Here is a 22,222-nt window from a genome sequence, read left to right as displayed (position 1 = left end):
TTACAAAAGTAATACATGTCTGTTGCAAAAGATTAAAACAATACATAAAAATATAAAGAAAAAATTTTTACATCACCCATCAGCACAAAAACCAGCAATACCAATCAGAAAAAAAAACTTGGCTAGCTAATGCTTACCTACATGCTTTCAGTGTGGGGCATGCCTCTTCATGTCTACTTTGTGGGAAATTCATGTCATGTAGTTTTGTTTTATTTTATTTATTTATTTTGGGCAGTACTGGGGTTTGAACTGGGGCCTCACATTTGCTAGGCTTGCTAGGCAGGAGCTCTACCACTTGAGTCACTCCATCTGTCCTTTTTTGTATTGAGTATTTTCAAGATAGGGTCTTGCAAACTATTTGCCTGGGCTGGCTTCTAATTGCAATCTTCCTGATTTCTGCCTCCTGAGTAGCTAGAATTATAGGCATGAGCCACCAGTTTCTAGTTTGTTTTTGTTTGTTTGTTTGTTTTGCAGTACTGGGGTTTGAACTCAGGGCCTACACTTTGAGCCACTCCACCAGCCATTATTCGTGAAGGGTTTAAGATACAGTCTCAAGAACTATTTGCCTGGGCTGGCTTCAAACCATGATCCTCCTAATCTCTGCATGAGTTGCTAGGATTACAGGCATGAGCTACTGGCACCCGGTTGGCTAATTTATTTATTTATTTATTTTAATTTTTACTTTATTCATATGTGCATACAATGTTTTGATTTATTTTTTTGAGACAGGGTCTCACTGTGTAGCCAGGCTGGCCTTGAACATTCAGTCCTCCCACGTTAGCCTCCTGAGTGCTGAGATTATAGGCAAGTGCCACTGTGCCCAGCATGCCATGTATTTTTAAACAAAATTTGATTATACCATTCACACTACTTTGTAGCTCATTTTCAAATAATACAAAACAGTTACATGTTTATGTTATTAAATATAAATACAGCAGCAGTTATGCCACATAATATTCTATTGCATGAATACATCATATTTTATTAAATTACTTCCTTTTTGGTGCTCATTTAGAATCTTCCCCAGGTTTCTTCCAACATAAACAATGCTTTAATGAACACCCTTTACCATTCCTTTGGATAGGTATTCAATCATTTTTAACTTTCAGATATTTTCCTAGACGTGAAATAAGGTTAAAAAGATAAACTTTTAAATTTTGCATACATTGTCACCTAACTTAACTGCCCCTCATAAAGGTGAGCAGGTAATTCATTTTTTAATATGATTCAGGTAGATTCCATAATTACCAGAGAAATAGTAATTATCTCATGAATAACTAGTATCTCAGCTATCCGTGGCTAAATATAATACTTAAAAAAAAATGTTCTTTCCACCTACATTGGGTAGTCTAGGGTGCTGGGATCTAAACTTTTTCTTTTTTTCTTGTGTGTTGGGGATGAAACCAGGGCCTCCCACGTGCTAGACAATCACTGAGCAACAACCCCAGCCCCAAACTTCTTATTTTTTTAAGTTTAAATTGTATGGACCATTTTAATTTTGAAATACTCTAAGACTACAAATTCACAGTATGAAACCTTCACTTAATCCACTAAGGCTCATCTTTGAAAACAGTTAAAGGTTCAAAACAGAGAACTATAAAAAATTTCAGAAAGGCTTTTCTCACCAGAATTTTCAGGAAGCCATTGATAGAAGCCACCATACCTGAGAAATAGGTGTCACCACAAGCTGGTCAATCCCTGTCTTAGAATTGTAAACTTTCTGCTTCACGAATCCAGGGTCTACTACATAGTAGATTCCATCAATGGTCAGTGATGTCTCTGCGATGTTGGTGGCAATCACGACCTACAGGCAAGAAGGGCACAGATGATGTGAGCTGAAGTGTAAAACAGGACTTCTGAACTCAGATATTTTTCCAAGGGAGCATGCAGTTAACTCCCTCTCTAGAAAGCATTTCATCCCAGTTCAGCCTCCCATGGGCAGAGGAGGGTTACCTTCATCTGAAGGGTTAGGTTGGAGAGGGGTGGTACTTGAGAGAAGTAGAATAGGAAAGAGCTAAGGCCAAACAAAACCAATCTCACTTGATATAAATGGCTACATATCTCATTGTCTAGATCCAATGCAGATTACCACAATTTTAATTTTTTAGCTCCCTGGGAAAGCAGAGATTTCCCGGCATCACATGTGCCAGTGCAAAATGAGATTTTTCCTGTTTTCCTACCGAGACATCTGGACTAGAAAATGGGCCATTCGTATATGTGGAACAAGAGGGAGATTTTTTTATTCCTGATCATAAAATAAGGCGACAGAGGGATTTCACGGTTTGTGTGTGTGCAGCAGTATATGTGATCTAGAATATTATTACTCTCAGCTTGGCTCTGCCACTGTTTTTCCACCCAGAGGCTCAGCTCATAAAACACAACTGCTTGAAAAAAATCATTGCTAGGAGATAACAAAATATCTCACATCATGCCAGCATCTTACTGGTCCTGAAAGCCTTCTACCCGCCACAGAGCTGCAGAGGCCCTGCTTAGAAACAAGTCAGACCATCAGGAAGAGAACACAGGAAGAACTCGCCATCTGTCCCCCCAACCTGCTCCTGCCTCCTCAGCACCACATTCCAACCAGTTGCCCAAGTCAGAGACCTAGGAATTATGCCTGACTTTTCCCTTCTCCCCTCTACCTCCACCCACCATGACACATCCATGTGAGCTCTTTAGTGTTTGATAGAATCCGTCTGTCTCCACTCCTAGGTACATACCCAAGACAAACACACGTCCACATAAAAATGGTAAACAAATGTTCACAGCAGCATTATTCATGGTAAGCCCGAAAGTGAAAGCAACCTCAATGTCTATCAAGTGATGAACAGTAAACAAAATGTGGTACATCCATATAACACAACAGTATTCAAAGCTGCCCTCCACCATTGGATGAACAGCAAAAAGGGAACTGCCAGATAAGGCCCCTTCACCTTGGACTCCTTCATCCCTGAACTACAAGAAATAAATTTCTCATCTTTATAAATTACCCAGTCTCAAATATTCCATGACAGCAGCACAAAATGGACTAAGACACATGGTATATAAATTATGTCTCAATAAAGCTCATTTAAAAGAACCTGGGGCTAGGATACAGCTCAGTGGTAAAACCTCAATACCACACAGTCCCTTTTCACCCCCAAAATGTGTCCTTTGCACACATACTATACATTCAGCTTTAGCAACTAGAAGTAATGCAGCTCCCTGAACTGGTCCTGCTTGCTCACCTCCAGGCTACCACAGGCACCTCTGTCTCCTCAGATCCCAGGTCTCCCTGCCCTTCACCAATTCTTTAGAACCAGCTTGAATCTGTACTTGCTCTAAGAAGACTTGGTGCTCCCACTTTGGGCATCAGAGTGACAATAGCACTTTCACAGTATGTTGAAGGTCTACCAGTGGATGTCCCCACAACAGATAGAGGCCCATCTGTGCACTGCTGCCCCAGTGTCTAGCCAAGCTTGGTAGATCTCAAAAAATATTTATTAAATATATTTGAGGTGATGCAAGTGCTAGTGGCTCACACCTGTAATCCTGGCTACTTGGAAGGGTAAGATTAGGAGGATCATGGTTCAAGGCCAGCAGGACAAATAGTTTTCGATACCCCAATCTCTGAAATAACCAGAGCAATGGACCAGAAGTGTGTTTCAAGAGGTAGAGTGCCTACTTTGCAAATGTAAAGCCCTGAGTTCAAACCCCAGTCCCACCACCAGAAAAAAAAAAAGTTTGACGTGATGGATATGCTAATTACTCTGATCTGATCATTACACATTGTATATTTATGTCAAAACATCACACTATATCCCATAAATATGAAAAAAAATCATCAAATGAAGGAACAGCAGAAGAGCAAAAGTTACATATAGGACCCTAGTTCTTAAACAAACTGGCTGGACCAGACTCTAGAACGTAACACACAAGATTTACCTATATACCTTAAACAATCTCCACTACGGCAGGCTACATACCACATGATTTCAGGGAACATGGGAGCAGCTTTATTTTAGTCCAATGTTACCTTTCTGCTGCCAGGAGGAGCTGGGTCAAAGATTCGGGTCTGCATCTCACTAGGAAGAGCAGAGTACACTGGGAGGATAATTAACTCTGGAACATCAGGTCCCAGGGATTTCATTCTTTCATACAGGATTTCACAGGCAGTATCGATCTCTTCCTGACCAGTCAAGAAGACCAAGATGTCACCTATAAAGCAGAGAATGAAGCATTAATTTATTGTGTGTGTAAGAGACAGTCTATGTTATCCAGGATGGCCCTAAACGTCTGAGCTCAAGCAACCCTCCTGCTCCAGCCTTTCAAACAGCTGGGACTATCGGTGTGCATTGCCACATCTGGCTTGTGTGCTTTATACAAAGGCTGTAGCAACATTAATAGACCTCCAAGAAAATACACATCCATTTTGTGACCTCTAAATAAACCAAGAAGTTAACATCTATCATGTTTAAATAGGTGCATTTAAATCTGCGCACCATTTCGTATATTTTCATTACCATCATTTCAAACATGCAATCTGGAGACTTATTTACAAAGAGACCAGTATTTAAAAAGCATTTTTTCAAAAGACCAGCAAATAAGATACCCATAATAGGAATTTTGGCCTGAAACAAAAATAAAAACAAAACTCCCTTTTGCCCCACACCTGGTGGTTCTGTTAAGTGGATCTGCATGACTGTGATCAGGCTGGCATCCAGATAATCTGTCTCAGGTTCCTTTGTGTACAGTATTTCCACTGGGTATGTTCGACCTGGGATGGTGAATATGGGAGCTTCATAGAAGTACTGAGAAAACTTCACTGCATCCAAGGTGGCTGAGGTGACGATCAGTTTCATGTCCTGCCGTTTTTGAACTGTCTAAAAGGGAAATGTAATGTGGGTTACCCAAGAAGGCACAGAAGACCCTCAAATTCTATCCCGAGACCAGCTTCTAACAGGGAAAAGGTCACTAAAGACCACCTAGCTACCTTCTTCAACAATCCAAAGAGCACATCAGTGTGAATCGTCCTCTCATGCGCCTCATCCAACATGATGATGGCATACTGAGTGAGGTCGGGGTCAATCAGGCACTCCCTGAGCAACATGCCGTCTGTCATGTACTTGATGACAGTTTCGGGGCTGGTGCAGTCCTCAAATCGAATGGTGTAGCCCACCTAAAGCAGAACAGAGTGGAAAACTGAACACATAAATGTCTCCTTTGAGCAATCTCCAGGCAGAATTTCCATGTAGTCACACTGGGTTGAAATACTCTTGATAGGAATTTGGCCATGATTACAGTGATTTCCTCAGTAAAGACTGCCTTGGACTTGACCCTGAACAGATCAGTGATAATAACAAGTCTCTCTCCCTCAGGAGGAAGCTGAAAAAAGGTATCATCATTCTTGTTTTACAGATGAAGGGGCTGGGCCTTTTTTACTATTTTTCTGGCATTTCCAGAGCAGCTTCCCTATCCACCTACCTCTTGACCTAAGCAACAACCAAACTCCTCTGACACTCTTTTGGCCACGGACATGGCTGCCACTCTTCTGGGCTGAGTACACCCAATCTTGCCTCTGGAAGTGTAGCCTGCCTCTGCCAGGTACTGGGTGATCTGCGTTGTCTTCCCCGATCCTGTCTCTCCAATAACAATTAGGATCTGATTGTCATGCACAGCCTGAAACCAACAAAATATAAACACAGTCATTAAAATTTGTTATACATTACGCTGGAGTAAAATAACTAATGCTTATGTTCTAACACAAAATGAGAAAAGTTAATGAATTCAACAGTGGTACTGGAGGCATGGCCCAAGTGGTAGAGGGCTTGACTAGCAAGGGCGAGGCCTTGAGTTCAATCCCCAGTACTGCCAAGAAAAAGAATTCAACAGTAAATTTAAAAGATCTATGTAAAGTGTTTCTTCCCACTGCCACTCCCAAATCTCTAAGTTCTCTCCCCTGAAACTTATCTATGTCTCATTTCTACGCTATTTGTAGTAACAAAGGATCATATCCAACATATATGTATGTCTATTAATACAAGACTAGTTAAATAAATATTTCCACATAACAAATCACTAAAAAGGCATTTTTAAAAAAAGAAGGCCAGGCGCCAGTGGTTCATGCCTATAATCCTAGCTACTCAGAAGGCAGAGATCAGGAGGATTGAGGTTTGAAGCCAGCTGGGCAAAAAATTCTCAAGACCCTATCTTGAATAACCCTTCACAAAAATAGGGCTGGTGGGGAGTGGCTCTAGGTGAAGGCCCTGAGTTCAAGTCCCAGTACTGTAAAAAAAAAAAAAAAAAAAAAAGGAGGCTAGGGATATAGCTCAGTGCTTCGTAGAGCACTTGACTAGCATGGATAAGCCCTGGGATGGATTTCTAGTACTGAAAAAAAAAAAAGAAAGGAACAATCTCTGAGATAAATCAGTAAGTGGAAAAAAATAAGGCTTAGCAGTATATATAATTTGCTGTAATATACAAACATACTGTACATATACACATCCTTGTATCTGCTTGTATACATATAAGATATTGTTGAAAGCATTCTCTGGATGCAAATGACTTGGTTACCTCAAGGAAGGTTTGATGGTCTTAGAAGCAAAACTCTAGAAGGTGGAAATAAGTAGCTGAAGCCAAGTCCTTGCTTAAATGGGTTCATCTCCTCAATACCCCCATTTTTAATCACTGACCAGAGCTGTTGGTTCATGTGACACAGTAATACTCTGCTCCACTTTAACTCTTGAGCTATGCCTCCAGCCCCATACACCTGTCTTTAAAAAGTACTTAGAGCCAAGTGCCTTGGCTTGTGCCTGTAATCCCAAATACTTGGGAAATGGAGATCAGGACTATCTCAAGACCAGCCAGGACAAAAAGCTAGCAAGACCCCATCTTAATCAATAAACCAGGTGTGCTGGTCCACACCTGCAATGCCAGCTACTTGGTAGGCCATAGGTAGGAGGATATGACACCCTACCTAAAAAATAACTGAAAAGCAAAAAAGGTCTGGACATGTGGCTCAAGTGCCTGCCTAGCAAGCATAGGCCCTAAGTTCAAATCCCAGCATCACTAAAATAAAAACAAAAAAAGTATTTGGAGATATTTTGTTTTTTCTTTATTCCTTTTGGAAGACCCACTTCAAATATGCACAGGCTTGCCAGCTACCTCGATTTTTAAAATGTTATTCCTATAGGAAAACACCCCTATTTCATCCCTTCCCCAATACATCACAGATGGTTTCCCACCTGGACCAGCTGCTCCTTCAGTTTGTAGATGGGCAGGCTCTCCCTCTGCTCAAGGATTGACATCTGGGTCTTTTTCCCATAGGAAGCTTTGTTGCCCCCAAAGGCATGCTTCTTCCACTCAGGAATGTCATTGGGCATCATCCCGATTCCCCTCATGTTGGCAGCAATCTGCCTGCCTTCCGCTGGAAAGGAAGACAGGCAATGAGTACTATCCTCAAGTGGTCTCACAACACACCAGGGGAAACAAGGAGATGGCGAGTGGGCTCCACACATGTGGCATCTCAGTTCACCTGGTACTTGACCAATGGTACTCAGGGAAACAGATTCATGTGAATGGAAGGGGGACTGGGGACAGAGAGGAAAGAGATCCTAACAAGTGGTGCTTCATATTTGTGATGCCTGAAACAGAAAAAAGGAATGTTAGTTGAGAAGTGAAGACCTGATCATCTGGTCCTGGATGTTGTTTTTTGTTTGTTTGTTTTTTAAATAACTGTTTTATTGATGTAATTCATATACTATGTCACCCTTATCAGTGGTTTGTGTTATAGTCACAATAAAAGTTGTACAACCACCACCACTCTCTAATTTTAGAATGTTTTTATCACCCTAAAAAAGAAAAGTCTTCTTTTTCTTCCCCGGGCAACAACCAATCTATTTTCTGTCTCTATGTACTGACTTCTGAACACTTCATACAGTAGGTGGAGTTTTTGTGTCTGGCTTCTTTCACTTGGCTTAATGTTTTCAAGGTTAACCCTGGAATCTGTAGCTTGAGCAAGAAGAAAAAGAATGAACAGAACTTTAGTCTCTCTCTAGATTATGCAAATATATTATAAATTTGATAGCAAAAGCCAGCTATAAAAATATACTACAGCCTACTGACCAAATAAGTGAGCTTTGGAAGAGGTCAAAGGGAAATCATGGGGAGCCTTTCACTCAGGGAGGAAAGAGAAGGGGCGTCTACTGAGGAAATGGAGGATTATTTATTTAAACAAAGAATGAGCATTGCTGTCTGGCACCAGTGGCTCACTTCCGTAAACCTAGCTATTCAGGAGGCAGAGATCAGGAAGATTGAGGTTCGAAGCCAGCCCAGGCAAGTAGTTAGCAAGATCATATCTCAAAAAAAACCCATCACAAAAAAGGGCCAGTGTTGTGGGTCAAAGTGTTGTGGTACTGAGTTCAAACCCCAGTACCACAAAAAACAAAAACAACAACAAAAAAATGAGTACTTTCAACCTTCTGATGTCAACCTAGTATTCTGAGTATGTACTACATGCAGTCAAACTGCTACACAAGCTAACTCAATTCTCAAAATTCCATCTCCAGCCCAAACCTCTCTCTTGAGCTCTTATACTCAATTACATACCTGACACCTCAACTGAGATGTCTTCTAACTGCCTGAGACACAAGTCCAGAACTGAATTCACAATCTTTCTCCACAAACCTATTTCTCCTCCAGAGTCATATCACCACGGTGCTCATATCGGAAACCTGGAAGTCACCTTTGGCCACTTTCACTACTCCTGTCCTCCATACTCAACACATCACATTTCTCAAGGACATCCCTCCTCTATGCTTCCTCCATGTTCAAGCCACCATCCGCTATCCTCTTATTACAAAAGTCTCCTAGTTCAGCGTATATATCTAGCGTATATATCTACTCTTGTCCCCATTGAACTCATTCTACAGGGCACCCTGAATGATCCTTTGGAAATGCAATTCTGATCCTACCATTCCCCCTTTAAAAACACTGTTTTTTCTCTTTCTTTCATTTTTTTCTTTTTGTTGTTGCTATGTTTTGTTTTGCATTAGGGTCTTGCTACATATCCCAGGCTGACCTTGAACTCTCAACCTTCTTGCCTCAGTCCCGAGTGCTGAGATTACACATCTGCTACAATACTCAGTCTAGGACATTTCATTTTGAGTACTTTTCAACATTTCCCAGTTTACTGAGGATTGAGTCCAGATCCTATAATGCCATCTAAAAAGTTCTGGCCTAATGATCCCACCACTCTGCCTTGTTGCAGATTATACTCCAGTCACACAGGAATCCTATAAGGTTTTCTTTCCCACCCCAGGCTATTCCTCTGCATCCAATATACTTCCCAACATACTTCCCAACCCCCTTTGAAAGATTAAGTCCTATTTGTCCTTCATATCTGTCTGTTTCCACAGGGAAGTGATTCCCCCTAGCCGAGAATAATACTTCTTTGTATAGCACTGATTAGAAAATAATTCATTACGTGGTAATTATCTGATTAATGTCCATCTCCCCAACTAAGCTATAAGCCTCCTAAGAGCAGGGATCACGTCTGTTTAATTCACAGCTGTATCCCTCACTGACTAACACATATTAACAAGTATTTGTTATGACTATGTCCAATAGTTAATATCTATAGCCCTAAGAATGATAAGAAAAGGAAGGGATTTTTTGTTTCATTTTTGCAGTACTGGGGTTTGAACTCAGGGCCTTCACCTTAAGCCACTCTGCCAGCCCTTTTTTGTGATGGGTTTTTTCGAGATAGGGTCTCCTGAACTATTTGCCCAGGGCTGGCTTTGAACCACATTCCTAGAAGCCTCCTGAGTGGATTACAGGCATGAGCTACCAGTGTCTGTCTAAAAATGAAGTTTTTAAAGATGCATTATCTTTCTATTGTTGTTTTGCCATACCAGGAATTGATCCCAGGCCCTTGAACATGCTAGGCAAGTACTCTCCCACTTCAGCCCCTGTATTATCTTTAGAATAAAACTTTAAAAGTTATTTGCAAGAAAAACAGTCACTCTAATTATTTTACCAGGGTTACTGAAACATTTGGTTTTTGTTTGTTTTGTTTTATTTTTGTTTTTTTTGGCAGTACTGGGGCTTGAACTCAGGGCCTTATGCTTGCTAGGCCCTCTAATATTTGAGCCATTGTGCCAACCCTAAACCATCTGTTTTCAGTATATGTTTAAAAAATAAAATAATCAGGGGTAAGGTTGTATATGTAGGGATGTATATGCTGGGCTCCATCCCCAGCACTCCCTCCCACCAAAAAAAAAAAAAAAAAGACAAACATGCTCTAACAAAAGAACAAAATGGAAGCTAAATTTTCAGTGTGTGCTGGCAGTGTCACATCAATATACATGAAGGCTCAGATTTCTTAAAAAGGTCCACATCCCTCTGAAAGTCCTACCATCAGGCAAAGGATCAACCCAGTGTTTGTTGAGTCCCATGGGAATCGAATCCATCTCAGCTTCCCGCTGGGCCTGCTTGAGCTCCCGCCTCTCCTTGGCCAAGGCACTCTGCATCATGGCTGCTTGGGAGAGGGAGCCATCTGGGTTCTAGAGCAACAGAGGGAAAAGCAACATGCATTAAATAAATGCCCAAGAAATAAAAGGAGGATTGTTAAACAACTGAACCTAAAACCTAGAATAAAGTTAACAACGTACCAGACTGCATGAAAGAAATGGATAAACTATAGTATGTACAGATAAAAAGCACTGAAGAAAATCCTAAGAACTTAATTAAGACCCATATGGACACTCAGAGATTTCAGCTCCACCTGAAAACGCAATCACCTAGAGATGGATGTGCTTCCTTAAGGGCTAGAAGATTCCCAGTCACTAACAATGGCAAGCAGCCATGAGATGGACACGGGAAGAAGACTACAGAGGACTGCAGGCGTGGATTATGAGCATTATGCAGTGGCTCGGCCGACAGACCTTTAAGACCACTCTTTTCCACACCTAAAGTTTTATAACTGTTGTATGGATTCTGGCTTGCAGTCTCCCTGCAGCTCTGCACCAGTTCTATTGATTTTTATGGGGACCAGCCACAATTATGAAGTGAGCCCCTGAAAACTGCCTTGGAGTCTGCAAGATAATGATTCAAGCCTTACGGAACCTAGACAAAGCAATAATGGTAGCACTCCTATTTATCTCTGCTTTCTACCAAAACACACTAAATGAACACAAAAATTAAACAGCAAAAGAACTAGGTCAATCTCCATTTTAAAACAAAAATATTCTAAACCCTAGACTTAAAAAACCTGACCAAGTACTTGAAGAAAAACATCCAGGATACGTTCCAGTAGTTCTTACCTTTACAATTTTAATGGGGCTCATGTCCATGCTTTGCTTGGTGTGCCCTCTCAGAAATGGAGGCTCTTCCTCAACCAGTTCAATCTCAAGGTCCTCATCTGAACATCCAACGAAAAGAAAAATTAGCCATAAACGGAAAAGGGAAATGACTAGTCATTTTCACCAAAAACAACCAATTTCTATGAACATCAATAACTTTATCAAAAGGTGTAACAGCTGGCAGTGTGGCTCAAGTGACAGAGCACCTGTCTAGCAAGCCGGAGGCCCCAAGTTCAAACCCAGAACCACCAAAAAAAAAAAAAAAAAGGAAAGAAAAGAACAGCAATGCAAATGAAACTCTAATCCAGGTGACAGCTCTTTCTCTTCTGGCTCCTCAGCCATTCCTAGGGCATTTGTGCTCCAGACCAAGAACCAATTGGAGCTGCTTTCAAAAGAAGCTAAGCCCGTGGAAAAAGACTATTCAGACTTTCTAAATGGCATTTGCTGCCTAACTTCATGGTGGAAAAATTCTTAACCCATAATAGATTGGCAAAAAAATTTAATTATTGGACAATTAATAGTCTTCTTCATAATGATTAATGAGACTGGCCACAGGGGCTCACGCCTGTTATCCCAGCTATTCAGGAGATGGAGACCAGGAGTATCACAACTTGAGGCCAGCCTAGGAGAAGAATTATCAAGACCCCTTCTCAACCAATAGCTGGGCATCGTGGTGCACACCTGTCATCTCAGCTACATGGGAAGCGTAAATAGGAAGACTGCAATCCAAGCCAGCCTGGGCAAAAATGTGAGACCCTATCTCAAAAATGACTAAAGCAAAAAGGACTGGGTCATGGCTCACGTGATAAGAATACTGGCCTAGCAAGCACAAGGCCCTGAGCTGAAACTCCAGCACCACCAAAAAAAAAAAAAAACCAGAAACAACCCATATATCCATCAAAAGTAAAATGGAAGCTGGAGGAGTGGCTCAAGCAGTAACAGCATCTGCCTAGCAAGCATGAGGCCCTCAGTTCAAACCCCAGTGCTGCCAAAAAAAAGTAAAATGGAAAAACTGGATATGATGCTACATGCCTATAAACCTAGCACTCAGAATGCTGAGGCAGGATGATCATGAGTTCAAGACCAGCCTAGGCTATACGCTCTGACTCAAAAAAAAAGTAAAATGGGACTGGGTGCTGGTGACTCATGCCTGTAATCCTAGATACTCTGGAGGAAGAGATCAGGAGGATCATGGTTAGCAATAGTTAGCAAGATCCATTCTCAAAAACAACCTATCACGAAAAAGCCTGGTGGAGTGGCTCAAGGTGTAGGCCCTGAGTTCAAATCCCATTACTGAAAAAAAAAAGAAGAGTAAAATGGGTTACAGTAAACTTATATACAAATACTCTCTAGCAATAAAAGTGAATAAAATACAACTATAAATGTCAATATAGACAAATATCAAAAGGATGATGATGAGTCAAAAAAGCAAATGAGTTACATTCAAAAGCAGACTAAACAGTACAATGTTTAGAAATAGACATGTAGATAATAAAACTCCTAGGAAAATCAAGTGAATGATTAACACAAAATTTAGAATGGTGGTTACTCCTTTGAGGAAAGAGGAAGCTTTAATTAATGGGTGGGGCACACAGGGGCTTCAGAGGGCTGATAAAATTCTACTTCTTAAGTTGGGTACTAGGAACACAGGTGCACACTTATTGCTATATAAATTACATATACAAAGATGTGGATTTATTTCAGTTTCAAAAAATCATTAATAGGCTGAGTTAGTAGCTGTTTATAGAGCAACTCAGAATAATTTAGGTGGATTCAGGGCTTACTAATTACTAGATTAGGAGACCATATTTACTCCTCGAAATAAAACAACTTTTTATATTCTGTAAACTTATTATAAGAAACAAGTGTAAAAAATACATAAACACTTGTCAGGCAAATGACCTCTGTGCTTCTATCAAGAGATGAGTGGTGAGACCCAAGGAAGAAATGATTAATAGCCACTGGGTTCAAATACAAACAGACCAGTCTACTGACTCAACTTGCCAATTATCCTCCCAGCCCATTATCCTGCTCAATGCAAGCCATAGGTTACCTTCTTCATCATCCACCTTAGGGAGAATGCCGGTCTCTTCATCGAAGTCCGGAAACTCTTCTTTGGAGAGGACATTGGCAGCAATCATCTAGCCAAAGGATAGAAGACAGAATATGTAACTTGCTAGGATCAAAACTCTTCTAGGAGGTAATTCCAGAGATTTCATGCAGGAAATCAAGATTTTTTTCCTCTTCTGACCCAGGACATCAAAGCCTCAAATGACACATATTCTATCCATGGGGAGCTGTCCCCATAAGAATTACTTGTGTCTTTCTTATTTCCATAGCACTATTATGTGATATGTAACCCTTCACAATTATTTTTTAACTCTGTCTCCTCCACTGGACTCTGATTTCCTAGGTGAAAGAATCGTAAAATATTTGTCTTCTAGACCTAGCAATAAAAGCACCTGACTAATGTTTACTGAAGGATAATGAAAACAATAACAAAAATTAAGTAGAAATTACCACATGCCAGGCACTAACCTAAGAGTTTTAACTATGTTCCCTTGTTTAATTCCCACACCACCACCACTAGCCCTATTTGACAGATGAGGATACTGACCCATGAAGAGGTAAAAATAACTTGGCTCAGGCCTATACTCCTAGCTACTTGGGAGGATAAGAGATCAGAAGGATCACAGGTCAAGCCAGCCTAGACAAACAGTTTGTGAGACCCCATCTCCAAAATAACCAGAACAAAATGGACTGGAGGCATGGCTCAAGTGGTAGAGAGCCTGCTTTGCAAGAGTGTGAAGCCCTGAGTTCAAATCTTAGTCCCACCAAAAATTAAGTAATAGCTTGGCTCAAAACCACACAACTAGAAATCATCCAGACCACCATGTCTAGGGCCCACACTCCTAACCACCATGTTACATACTAAATGGCTCTGTGGCTGTGAAAGTTAATAGCTCCAACCTGTTTGATCTCCCACTTTTCTGGGTCAGAGATGCGAGTAAGGCGCTTGCGCTCCAGAGAGTCATCTTCTACTTCTGGGGCATTGACGAGGGACAGGTGAGTAGGCCTATCTGGATTCCTCATTGAGGTCTCCTCATTGGTCTCCCCAACCAGATTTCGTCGTCGATTTGGATTTAGGTCTTCTCCAGTCTCTTGATCAACATCCTAGGGCACAAAAACAAGGGAACTCTCTCTCTTGCTGTCTTCTTACAGTCCCCATGGCCATGAGACATGGAAACAGGATGGACATCTCACTTACCTTCATGCTCAGACTGGTCTTGGTCCCAGTGAAGGACAGCACTTTGACCTTGACCCTCTGACCTTTGCTCACCACATCAGCCACATTGGCCACTCGGCCTTCCCGCCGGAGCTCAGAGATGTGCACCAGGCCTTCCCACCGCTTCCTGAGGGAGAATCAGACACATCAGGAGTGTGTGTAAAAGTCTATCTTCCCAAACCAATTTCTACCCTTATTGGAAATGAACAAAAGAAAATGGTCTTTTCATGCCTGTAATCCCGGCACATGGGAAGCACTGGCAGGAGGATCCCAAGTTTGAAGCCAGCATAGGTTACACAGTGAGACTCTTGACTCAAAAAAGAAAGTTAGAAGAAAATGGTCTTAGGCACACAAGGTAAGTACCAAGAAGGTGGTCAAACAGAGTATTAGTATTACCATCCTCCCAAAAAAAAGATACTGTAGGAGGGATGGGAGAGATAGAAATTCTCATCCGTACCAATCAGCAAAGGGCAGATCTCCTGAAAGCAAAGGAAGGAATAAACAGCTCCGGGACATTAAGTAAATAACGACAAGGACTGGGGTATAGCTCACTGGCACAGAACTTGCCTAGTATGCTCAAGGCCCTAGGTCTGAACCCCCAGTACTGCCAAAAAACAAATAAACAAAAAAGTAAATTTCTAAGAACCTAGCATAGCTGATTTAATTAAAGTCTCATTAATCATAACTTTTTAGAATGTGAAAATGCCCAGGAGTAAAAGACATTCTGTCATCACTGGTGTGAAAGCAGAGTACTAACCATTACCTTAGTCCCTCCAGCTGCACAAAGCATCCAAACTGCATGATGCTGGTAACTTTGCCATTATAAATGTCCCCAATGGCAGGCTCTTCAGGGGGAGGGCGGTCCACATGCTTATCCCGCCATCTGTCCAGGTTCCTTTCTCCATACTTGTCCCGGTCCTTCCAGTCTTTGAGGGGACTCTGACTCCGGCTCCTGGACCGATATCTAGACTTCCCTTTATTCCTCTCTCGGGTCCTGGAATGCGACCGGGAGCGGGATCGGTGTCTCCGTTTGTGGTCTCTGCCCCTGTCTCTGTCTCGCTCTCTATCACGGTCACGGTCTCGGTCTCGGTCTCGTTCTCTGCTCCGACTCCGCTTTTTCTTCTTTGTCCTGTCCCTAACAAATCAATAAGTACCTGTTTGAAAAAGAAATCAGCCCGATTTCATCTTTGCATCCCCAAGTACCCAGCATAATGCCATGTACATGGCAGATGCCCACTAAGTGCTGAACTAGAGTTTCAATCATTACAACATCCCTGCAGACCAATAAAAGACCAGGCCACAAATGTATTTAGCTTTTGTTTTTTGTTTTTTTTTTTTTGCAGTACTGGGGACTCACACTTGCTAGGCAGGCACTTTACCACTTGAGCTACTCTGCCAGCCTTAGCCTTTTTTTTTCCTGGTACTGGGGCTTGAACTCAAGGCCTCTACCACTTGAGCCACATCCCCAAACCCTTATTTAGCCTCTTTTAACTCTAATTTCTATTGAGCATTTGCTGCATAAATACTCTTGTCAGGGAGCAATGAAAATACATTCAAGGATATGGAATGTGGCCAGTCTAGATTCTACAAACTTGCCCTATATTTTGCTTGACTGGTCCACAAAATTCAACTATCTTAGTAACCTAAACTTCCAAAGGACAGGGCACTAGGGACAAACCGGTGCTCAGCATCTCTTTGTTTCTCTTGGCCTGCTGCACTGGGCATTAAAGCTTCCAGTTCTTTCAAGACATCCACAGCAACCTTCACATCATCTTCATCCAACATGGTCTGCAGGGACAGAAGTCGGCAAAGTTAGAAGGAAAGAGGGGAGAAAACTAAATCTGACCGCCCCTACATCACTAAACACTTGTGAAGGAAGAAGAGAGACTTCCAACATGATATGAGTTAGAGGCAGAAGGAATGGGTAAAGGCTCTTAAGAGTCATTTCCACATGTGCCAAATCCCCTTTGTCCTTGATATAACCCTACAGAAAACAACCAGATGCTAATCATTCCTCCCATGAAAGTACGCAAGACAGTGATGCTTGTAACTAGAAATCAGATGCTAAAAGTTTTAAAACACAACCTTCCTTCTATACTCTCTTTCCTGTTTCCCCCTGCCTTACTATCTGCTATGACATATACTATTGGCCCTCTGTAACCACAGGTTCTGCAGCTCTGGATTCAACCAACTGCATCTGTACAGACTTTTCTTCTTGACATTACTACCTAAGCAATACACCGCTAAGTAAAATGTTGTATTATATAATCTAGAAATTACTCAAAGTATGAGAGGATAAATGTAAATTATATGAACTATCACACCATTTTATATAATAAGGAACCAGAGCATCCAAAAACTTAGTATCTGGGGGGAGGAGGTCCTGGAACCAATCCCCTGCTGATACCAAGGGACAACTATACTCGCTTATTAGCTTATTGCCTGTCTCTTCCCCCTAGACTACTTACATGTTTTTTCCTGCTCTCCACCCCAAAACTAGGATATAATCTACAAAAAGGCAGAAACTCTGTTCTGTTCACTGTTATTTACCTCATACTTGGAACAATGCTTGGCATACAGCAAGTACTCAATAAATACTTGCAAAAGTGAAATTTAAAAATCCAAACACCTCAAAAATTACACCTTCTAAAGCAAAAAAAGACACATAATTTCACACATTAGGCATCTGCTCCAGAACTGTAGGTTATTGCATCCCTATTTCATACCCTAATCACTGCTTCCCACAGTTCCCAAGCTCATTTCCCTTCAGTATCATTCTCTGAGTCCTTTAACATTATTCTATACACAGCATGTACTCAGGGAATGATCACACACTTTCACTTTGAAAAACATGTTACAACTAAGACAAGCTAAAATTCATAAAATCACTAATGAGACAAAGAGAAGGAGAGTAGGACACACACTTATAGTAGACAGTCTCAAAATGGTAGCAGTACCCGAACAGAAGGGTTGTCTGGCTGGCAAAGGACTGGGAAGAGTTCTTTCAGCTTTTCTTTTTCGGTTTTTGGTTTAACAACTGGATCTTATTTCATTAAAGAACATGAAAGGGTTAAAAAAAAGATATATAATATTACTACTGGTTAACAAAATAACTTCAACATGAGATTTGCATCAAAATGAAAAAGAACACAGCATTTTGCTACATACAAATCATGTAACTACTATAAACACAATTTACTTTTGTAAACAGGCTGCAAAATCTTCAAACTCTCTAGGAGTAGAGAAGGGAGGGGGTGATCAATACTTATTTGGTTTTGTCTCATAATTTAAATTTTGTCTTAAGTCATCTGAAAAATTTTACTAGCGTATTTACTTGCTCAGCAGCTGCTGAGAGGAAAACAAACACAACTTACAGTATGTTCACAATTTAAATCATTCTAATACTTTTTTTTAGTGTGGTACTGGGGTTTGAACTCAGGACCTCATGCTTGCTAGGTGAGCACTCTACCATTTGAGACACTCTGCCAGCCAAATATCACAGGACAGGCCAACAATCTAGCTGACCTGTTTGTTTGCTTTTCTTGTAGTACTGGGGTTTGAACTCGGGGTTTCGAGCTTGCAAACAGGTTCTCTACCACTTGAGCTGCACCTCCAGTCCCAATATGAACTTTTTTTTTTTTATTTGCAGTACTGGGGTTTGAACTCAGGGCCTACACCTTGAGCCACTCCACCAGCCCTTTCTTGTGAAGGGTTTTTTCAAGATAAGGTACCGTGAACTATTTGCCCAGGCTGGCTTCAAACTGCAATCTTCCTTGTCTCTGCCTCCTTAGTAGCTAGGATTATAAGTGTGACCCACCAGTGCCTGGCTTGAACCTTTTTTTTTTTTTTTTAATACATATCACTGATAAGTATAATTTCATGTTACAGGGCTTTTTTTTGGTGGGTCTGGGGTTTGAACTCATGACTTTATGCCTGCAAAGTAGGCACTCCATTACTTGAGCCACACCTCTAGTACCTAAACCACTCTAGAGGCTAGCTCAGTGGGGAGTTCTGCTCACCTTTGCTAGTAGAAGGCTTTGCTGGAGGCCGCATGGTTTGTATGAGACGCAGCAGATTACTAGTAAGGGAATCCTTTGAAAAGAAACACAGAACAAAAATTGTCAGCTCCTGGATCATTGACTAAATACACTTAGAAAAAAAAGGCAAAGAATGTCCTTCAGGGACAGGTGATTATACACTTGAATTTAGCTGACTAGAACAAATGAAGTATAGAATGTCAACCTGGTATGGCATGAAGCTAGCACAGTACCTTTACAGGAAGCTGATATTGAGGACTCTTTAGGGGAAAGTTATTTAGTTACCCTCAACCATTTTATTTCCTATCACTTAGAACTACCTCCAAAACCTACACTCTTGTTTCTGAATTCCTGATTCACAGGACAAGAATGTATATGTCAACAGAGACTTAATGACGAAAATCCTACTGCATTTTCCGAGAAAGGTGTCACAGGAAATTCGGTTCCCTCACTACCGCTTCATGGCATGAGAACATTACACATTAAATGGCTTATTTAACTGGTATGTACAACTGTCTCCTTCTGACAGTCAAATCCTGTATTAAATTCAACAGTGATGTTAAAACACAAAGTCTCAGATATACATACCGTGAATTCTGCACCATTTTTGACCAGAGAAGCCTTAAAAGTATCAAAGGTGGTATTTTTCTCAGCAAGACTGATCACAAATTCAGCTGCAAATGAGAAAAGGAGTTAAGAATAGAGACTTGAGGGACAAACTACTTTCGAGTATTTTGAAAACAAAACTAGTTAGGTTATTCAACTGCCATAAAAACCAAAGACTACCATCTAGTAAGCGTAAAGAAAGAAAATTTAAGGCTGGTGGAATGGCTCAAGTGGTAGAGCATCTGCCTAGCAAGTGTGAGACCCTGAGTTCAAACCCCAGTACCACACACACAAAAAAAAAAGTTAAAAAAAGATAATTTAATGTCTGAGATTATCCATGTACATTCTAGTGGAAATTTTTTTCCCAGGGGAGTGGTTTAGCAGTACTGGAGTTTGAACTCAGCCTTGTACTAGTTGGGTAAGCACTCTATCACTCAACCCTTGTTCTAGTTCTAGTGAGTTTTTATAAAGGTGTGACCACAGAACAGCACAACAAGCCTTTGAGTGCATTCAAATTGGGAAGGCCTATTTGCCCCAGATCATCATACCCTCTTCGCACAAAATTATGAGCGGTGCACACTTTCACATAGACTCTAAAGGTGCCAATGTACACACAGACACACATACAGACATCAGAATGCTTTCTGCAGGTTCAGGAAGGTCAGACCTCATTTATACGTGAAAGCCAGGCAGCTACTAAATGGTGCCATCTCCAAGCTGATGGAAAACTTAACTGTCTCTCAGATTTTTCCCTAGGAACCCACCTAGCTTTTTTTTTTTCAGCAAAGAAATGCATTTTATCATAAAATGTATGAAACAATAAACCTCACACTGTGAGTTCCAAGGGAATTTTTTTTTTTTTTTTGTGGTACTGGGGTTCAAACTCCAGTTCATTTCATTTGGATGGTAATCCTAAATACATAAATAACATGGAAGATCCGGATAACTTGTACCACCACACCATTTCCATGCTGGAATCTGTCTTTATCTTTTTGGTGACATTAATTGACATAGCTTATACATAATAACAAGTCAATAATGCCAAAGGCCAATATTTTTTGGACAGTACTATCTGTCAAGTACTATGCTAAGTACTTTACATGTGTCATCCCCAAGGTCTTCACAATAATCCTCCTAAGTAGGTGCCACTATTGTCCTGGTGTTTACGACACTACCCTAAGCAGTAATATGCTAGTGCTTAAAGTTTCCGATTTGGGAAATTCAGGTTAGGGATGCTCAACCTGTACAAGCCAGGCATTCAAACTGGCACACCTTGACTGGAAGGCAAGACAAAAGTGAACTGAAACATACTGGCTGCAGGGCATCTTTCTAGGTGCTATATGCTAACTCTGCAAACACCACCTTACCATCCCACCTCACAGATGAGAAAAACAGCTTCACAGAAACTGAACTAACTTACCTGAAGTCACAAATCTGATCTCCCTGATTTTTTTGGTGGTGCTGAACTACACCTCCAGTCCTCTCTGACCTCTCTTACCACATGCCCCTCCCCTCGATTCCTCCATTACATATCCACTACATATCCATTTAGAACACAGAAGGATAGGATGGCACTTTCTCATTCATCTTCCCACCACTAGTCTGGCAGCCCACCTGCATCTACAGCACAGAAGCACCCTGTACCTATGGAAAACAACCCCTCCACGCATGCCTTTTATTCCTATTCATCTCCTCACTTACACAAAAACTCCACCTGCCTGTGTGCGGCCTTAGCTCTGGGTCCCTAGCCTTTTTCAATTTGCTTGGGTTCCGTGGACATAGTTTGCCCCCAAACATCTCACGACTGGTGTTTCAGAGACAGTCAAGAAAACACAAATATTCAAGAACACAATCACAGATGTGACTCAAAGTGGTATAAGACCTATAAATAAAGAGCTGACCATAATATCTGACACCTAGCAAACACCCAATAAATATCAGCCAGAATTATCACCTTTGCAGCGGCAGTTGCTGCTATAATTAAACTGTTTAATCACTCAGGACTGAAAAACAAAAATCAAGCAGATAGCCGCCGCAGCCTGCCTTGGCAGCTCTGGGAAATAGTTTCTAACAGCTCGGCCTGGCGGGTTCTCAAGCAGAGACCACGACCGCAGGCCCAAGTCTCTATGACAGCTTCACTCAGACCCACAGTCGGCCCGCATCAACCAACCATCTTCCTCCTCCGGTTCCCCTCACCCCCTAACCCAGAGGCTGCAGGGACAGACTCGGGCTCACCTAGATCCTTGTCGTTGATCCCCAAGTGATTGTCAAGCTCGGTGCAAACCTTCGACACCAAAGACAAATACTCGAGTTTAGCGAGTTCTTCCGCGGGGCCTGGCTCCGAGCCGATGAGGACTCCCGAGGAGACCACGGCCACAGCCATGGCTACAGCTTCCCCTCCGCCTCCTTCCGTACCACAAGCTCTAGAACCTTTCACTTCCGGGTCGGCGCACGACTCTTTTGTTTACGGTAAATTGAAAACTGTGGGAACTTCTCCCGACGCAAGTGGATGGATCATAGAGATCAGGCCGGAAGTTCTTAGAGAAGGGACGGCAAGAGTGGGCTGCTCTGCACGCCAAACGGCGCCCTCTACAGGCGAGTGGACTCTTCCACCCTCAGGCCCCTCACATTCACTTTTAGCACGCTCCCACATTACGTCAGCAGAGGGCGACGGGGGCCTACGCAAGGAGCGTCAGGAGACGGCGGCAAACAGCCGCGCCTGCGCTGTAGGAGTCTTGTAAAAGTCACCCGAACGCATCTGAAAAAGGAACTCGCTTGTGGATCGCTGTATGCCCAGGCCTCCCTCTTCGTGTGTCCTGATTTCCTATCTCAAGCGACTGTAAACCAGAGGACGATGAATTCTAGTTCTGTCATTAATGCCTCTCATTTTTCAGATGGGGAAACTGACTCTTCTACAATAGCTGGGTGACCCTGGGCAAGTTCCTCTCGCGGTC

At 41.8% G+C, this 22,222-nt stretch overlaps 1 protein-coding gene across 2 annotated transcripts in view; it reads right to left on the bottom strand.

Annotated features, from left to right (window-relative positions):
• Positions 1-21,738, bottom strand: part of Dhx8 (DEAH-box helicase 8) — a 30,665-nt gene extending 8,927 nt beyond the window's left edge. The window contains exons 1-17 of one of the 2 annotated variants that reach the window (XM_020157692.2): positions 21,504-21,738; positions 19,251-19,336; positions 18,645-18,717; positions 17,583-17,668; positions 16,304-16,413; positions 15,389-15,760; positions 14,608-14,752; positions 14,310-14,513; positions 13,393-13,480; positions 11,301-11,398; positions 10,394-10,541; positions 7,224-7,405; positions 5,464-5,658; positions 4,973-5,158; positions 4,652-4,862; positions 4,016-4,197; positions 1,664-1,804 (exon numbers count right to left, since the gene is read on the bottom strand). In XM_020157692.2, the coding sequence (XP_020013281.2) occupies positions 1,664-1,804; positions 4,016-4,197; positions 4,652-4,862; positions 4,973-5,158; positions 5,464-5,658; positions 7,224-7,405; positions 10,394-10,541; positions 11,301-11,398; positions 13,393-13,480; positions 14,310-14,513; positions 14,608-14,752; positions 15,389-15,760; positions 16,304-16,413; positions 17,583-17,668; positions 18,645-18,717; positions 19,251-19,336; positions 21,504-21,651 (2,655 nt within the window). In that variant the 5' untranslated portion in view covers positions 21,652-21,738. The remainder of the gene's footprint in view (positions 1-1,663; positions 1,805-4,015; positions 4,198-4,651; positions 4,863-4,972; positions 5,159-5,463; positions 5,659-7,223; positions 7,406-10,393; positions 10,542-11,300; positions 11,399-13,392; positions 13,481-14,309; positions 14,514-14,607; positions 14,753-15,388; positions 15,761-16,303; positions 16,414-17,582; positions 17,669-18,644; positions 18,718-19,250; positions 19,337-21,503) is intronic. The other variant, XM_074045492.1, reaches the window with a different exon arrangement.
• Positions 21,739-22,222: the final 484 nt, after the last annotated feature.

The sequence above is a fragment of the Castor canadensis genome, chromosome 11 (genome assembly GCF_047511655.1).
Source record: "Castor canadensis chromosome 11, mCasCan1.hap1v2, whole genome shotgun sequence".
Classification (NCBI taxonomy): Eukaryota; Metazoa; Chordata; class Mammalia; order Rodentia; family Castoridae; genus Castor; species Castor canadensis.
This window is presented reverse-complemented; position numbering and strand designations above follow the sequence as displayed.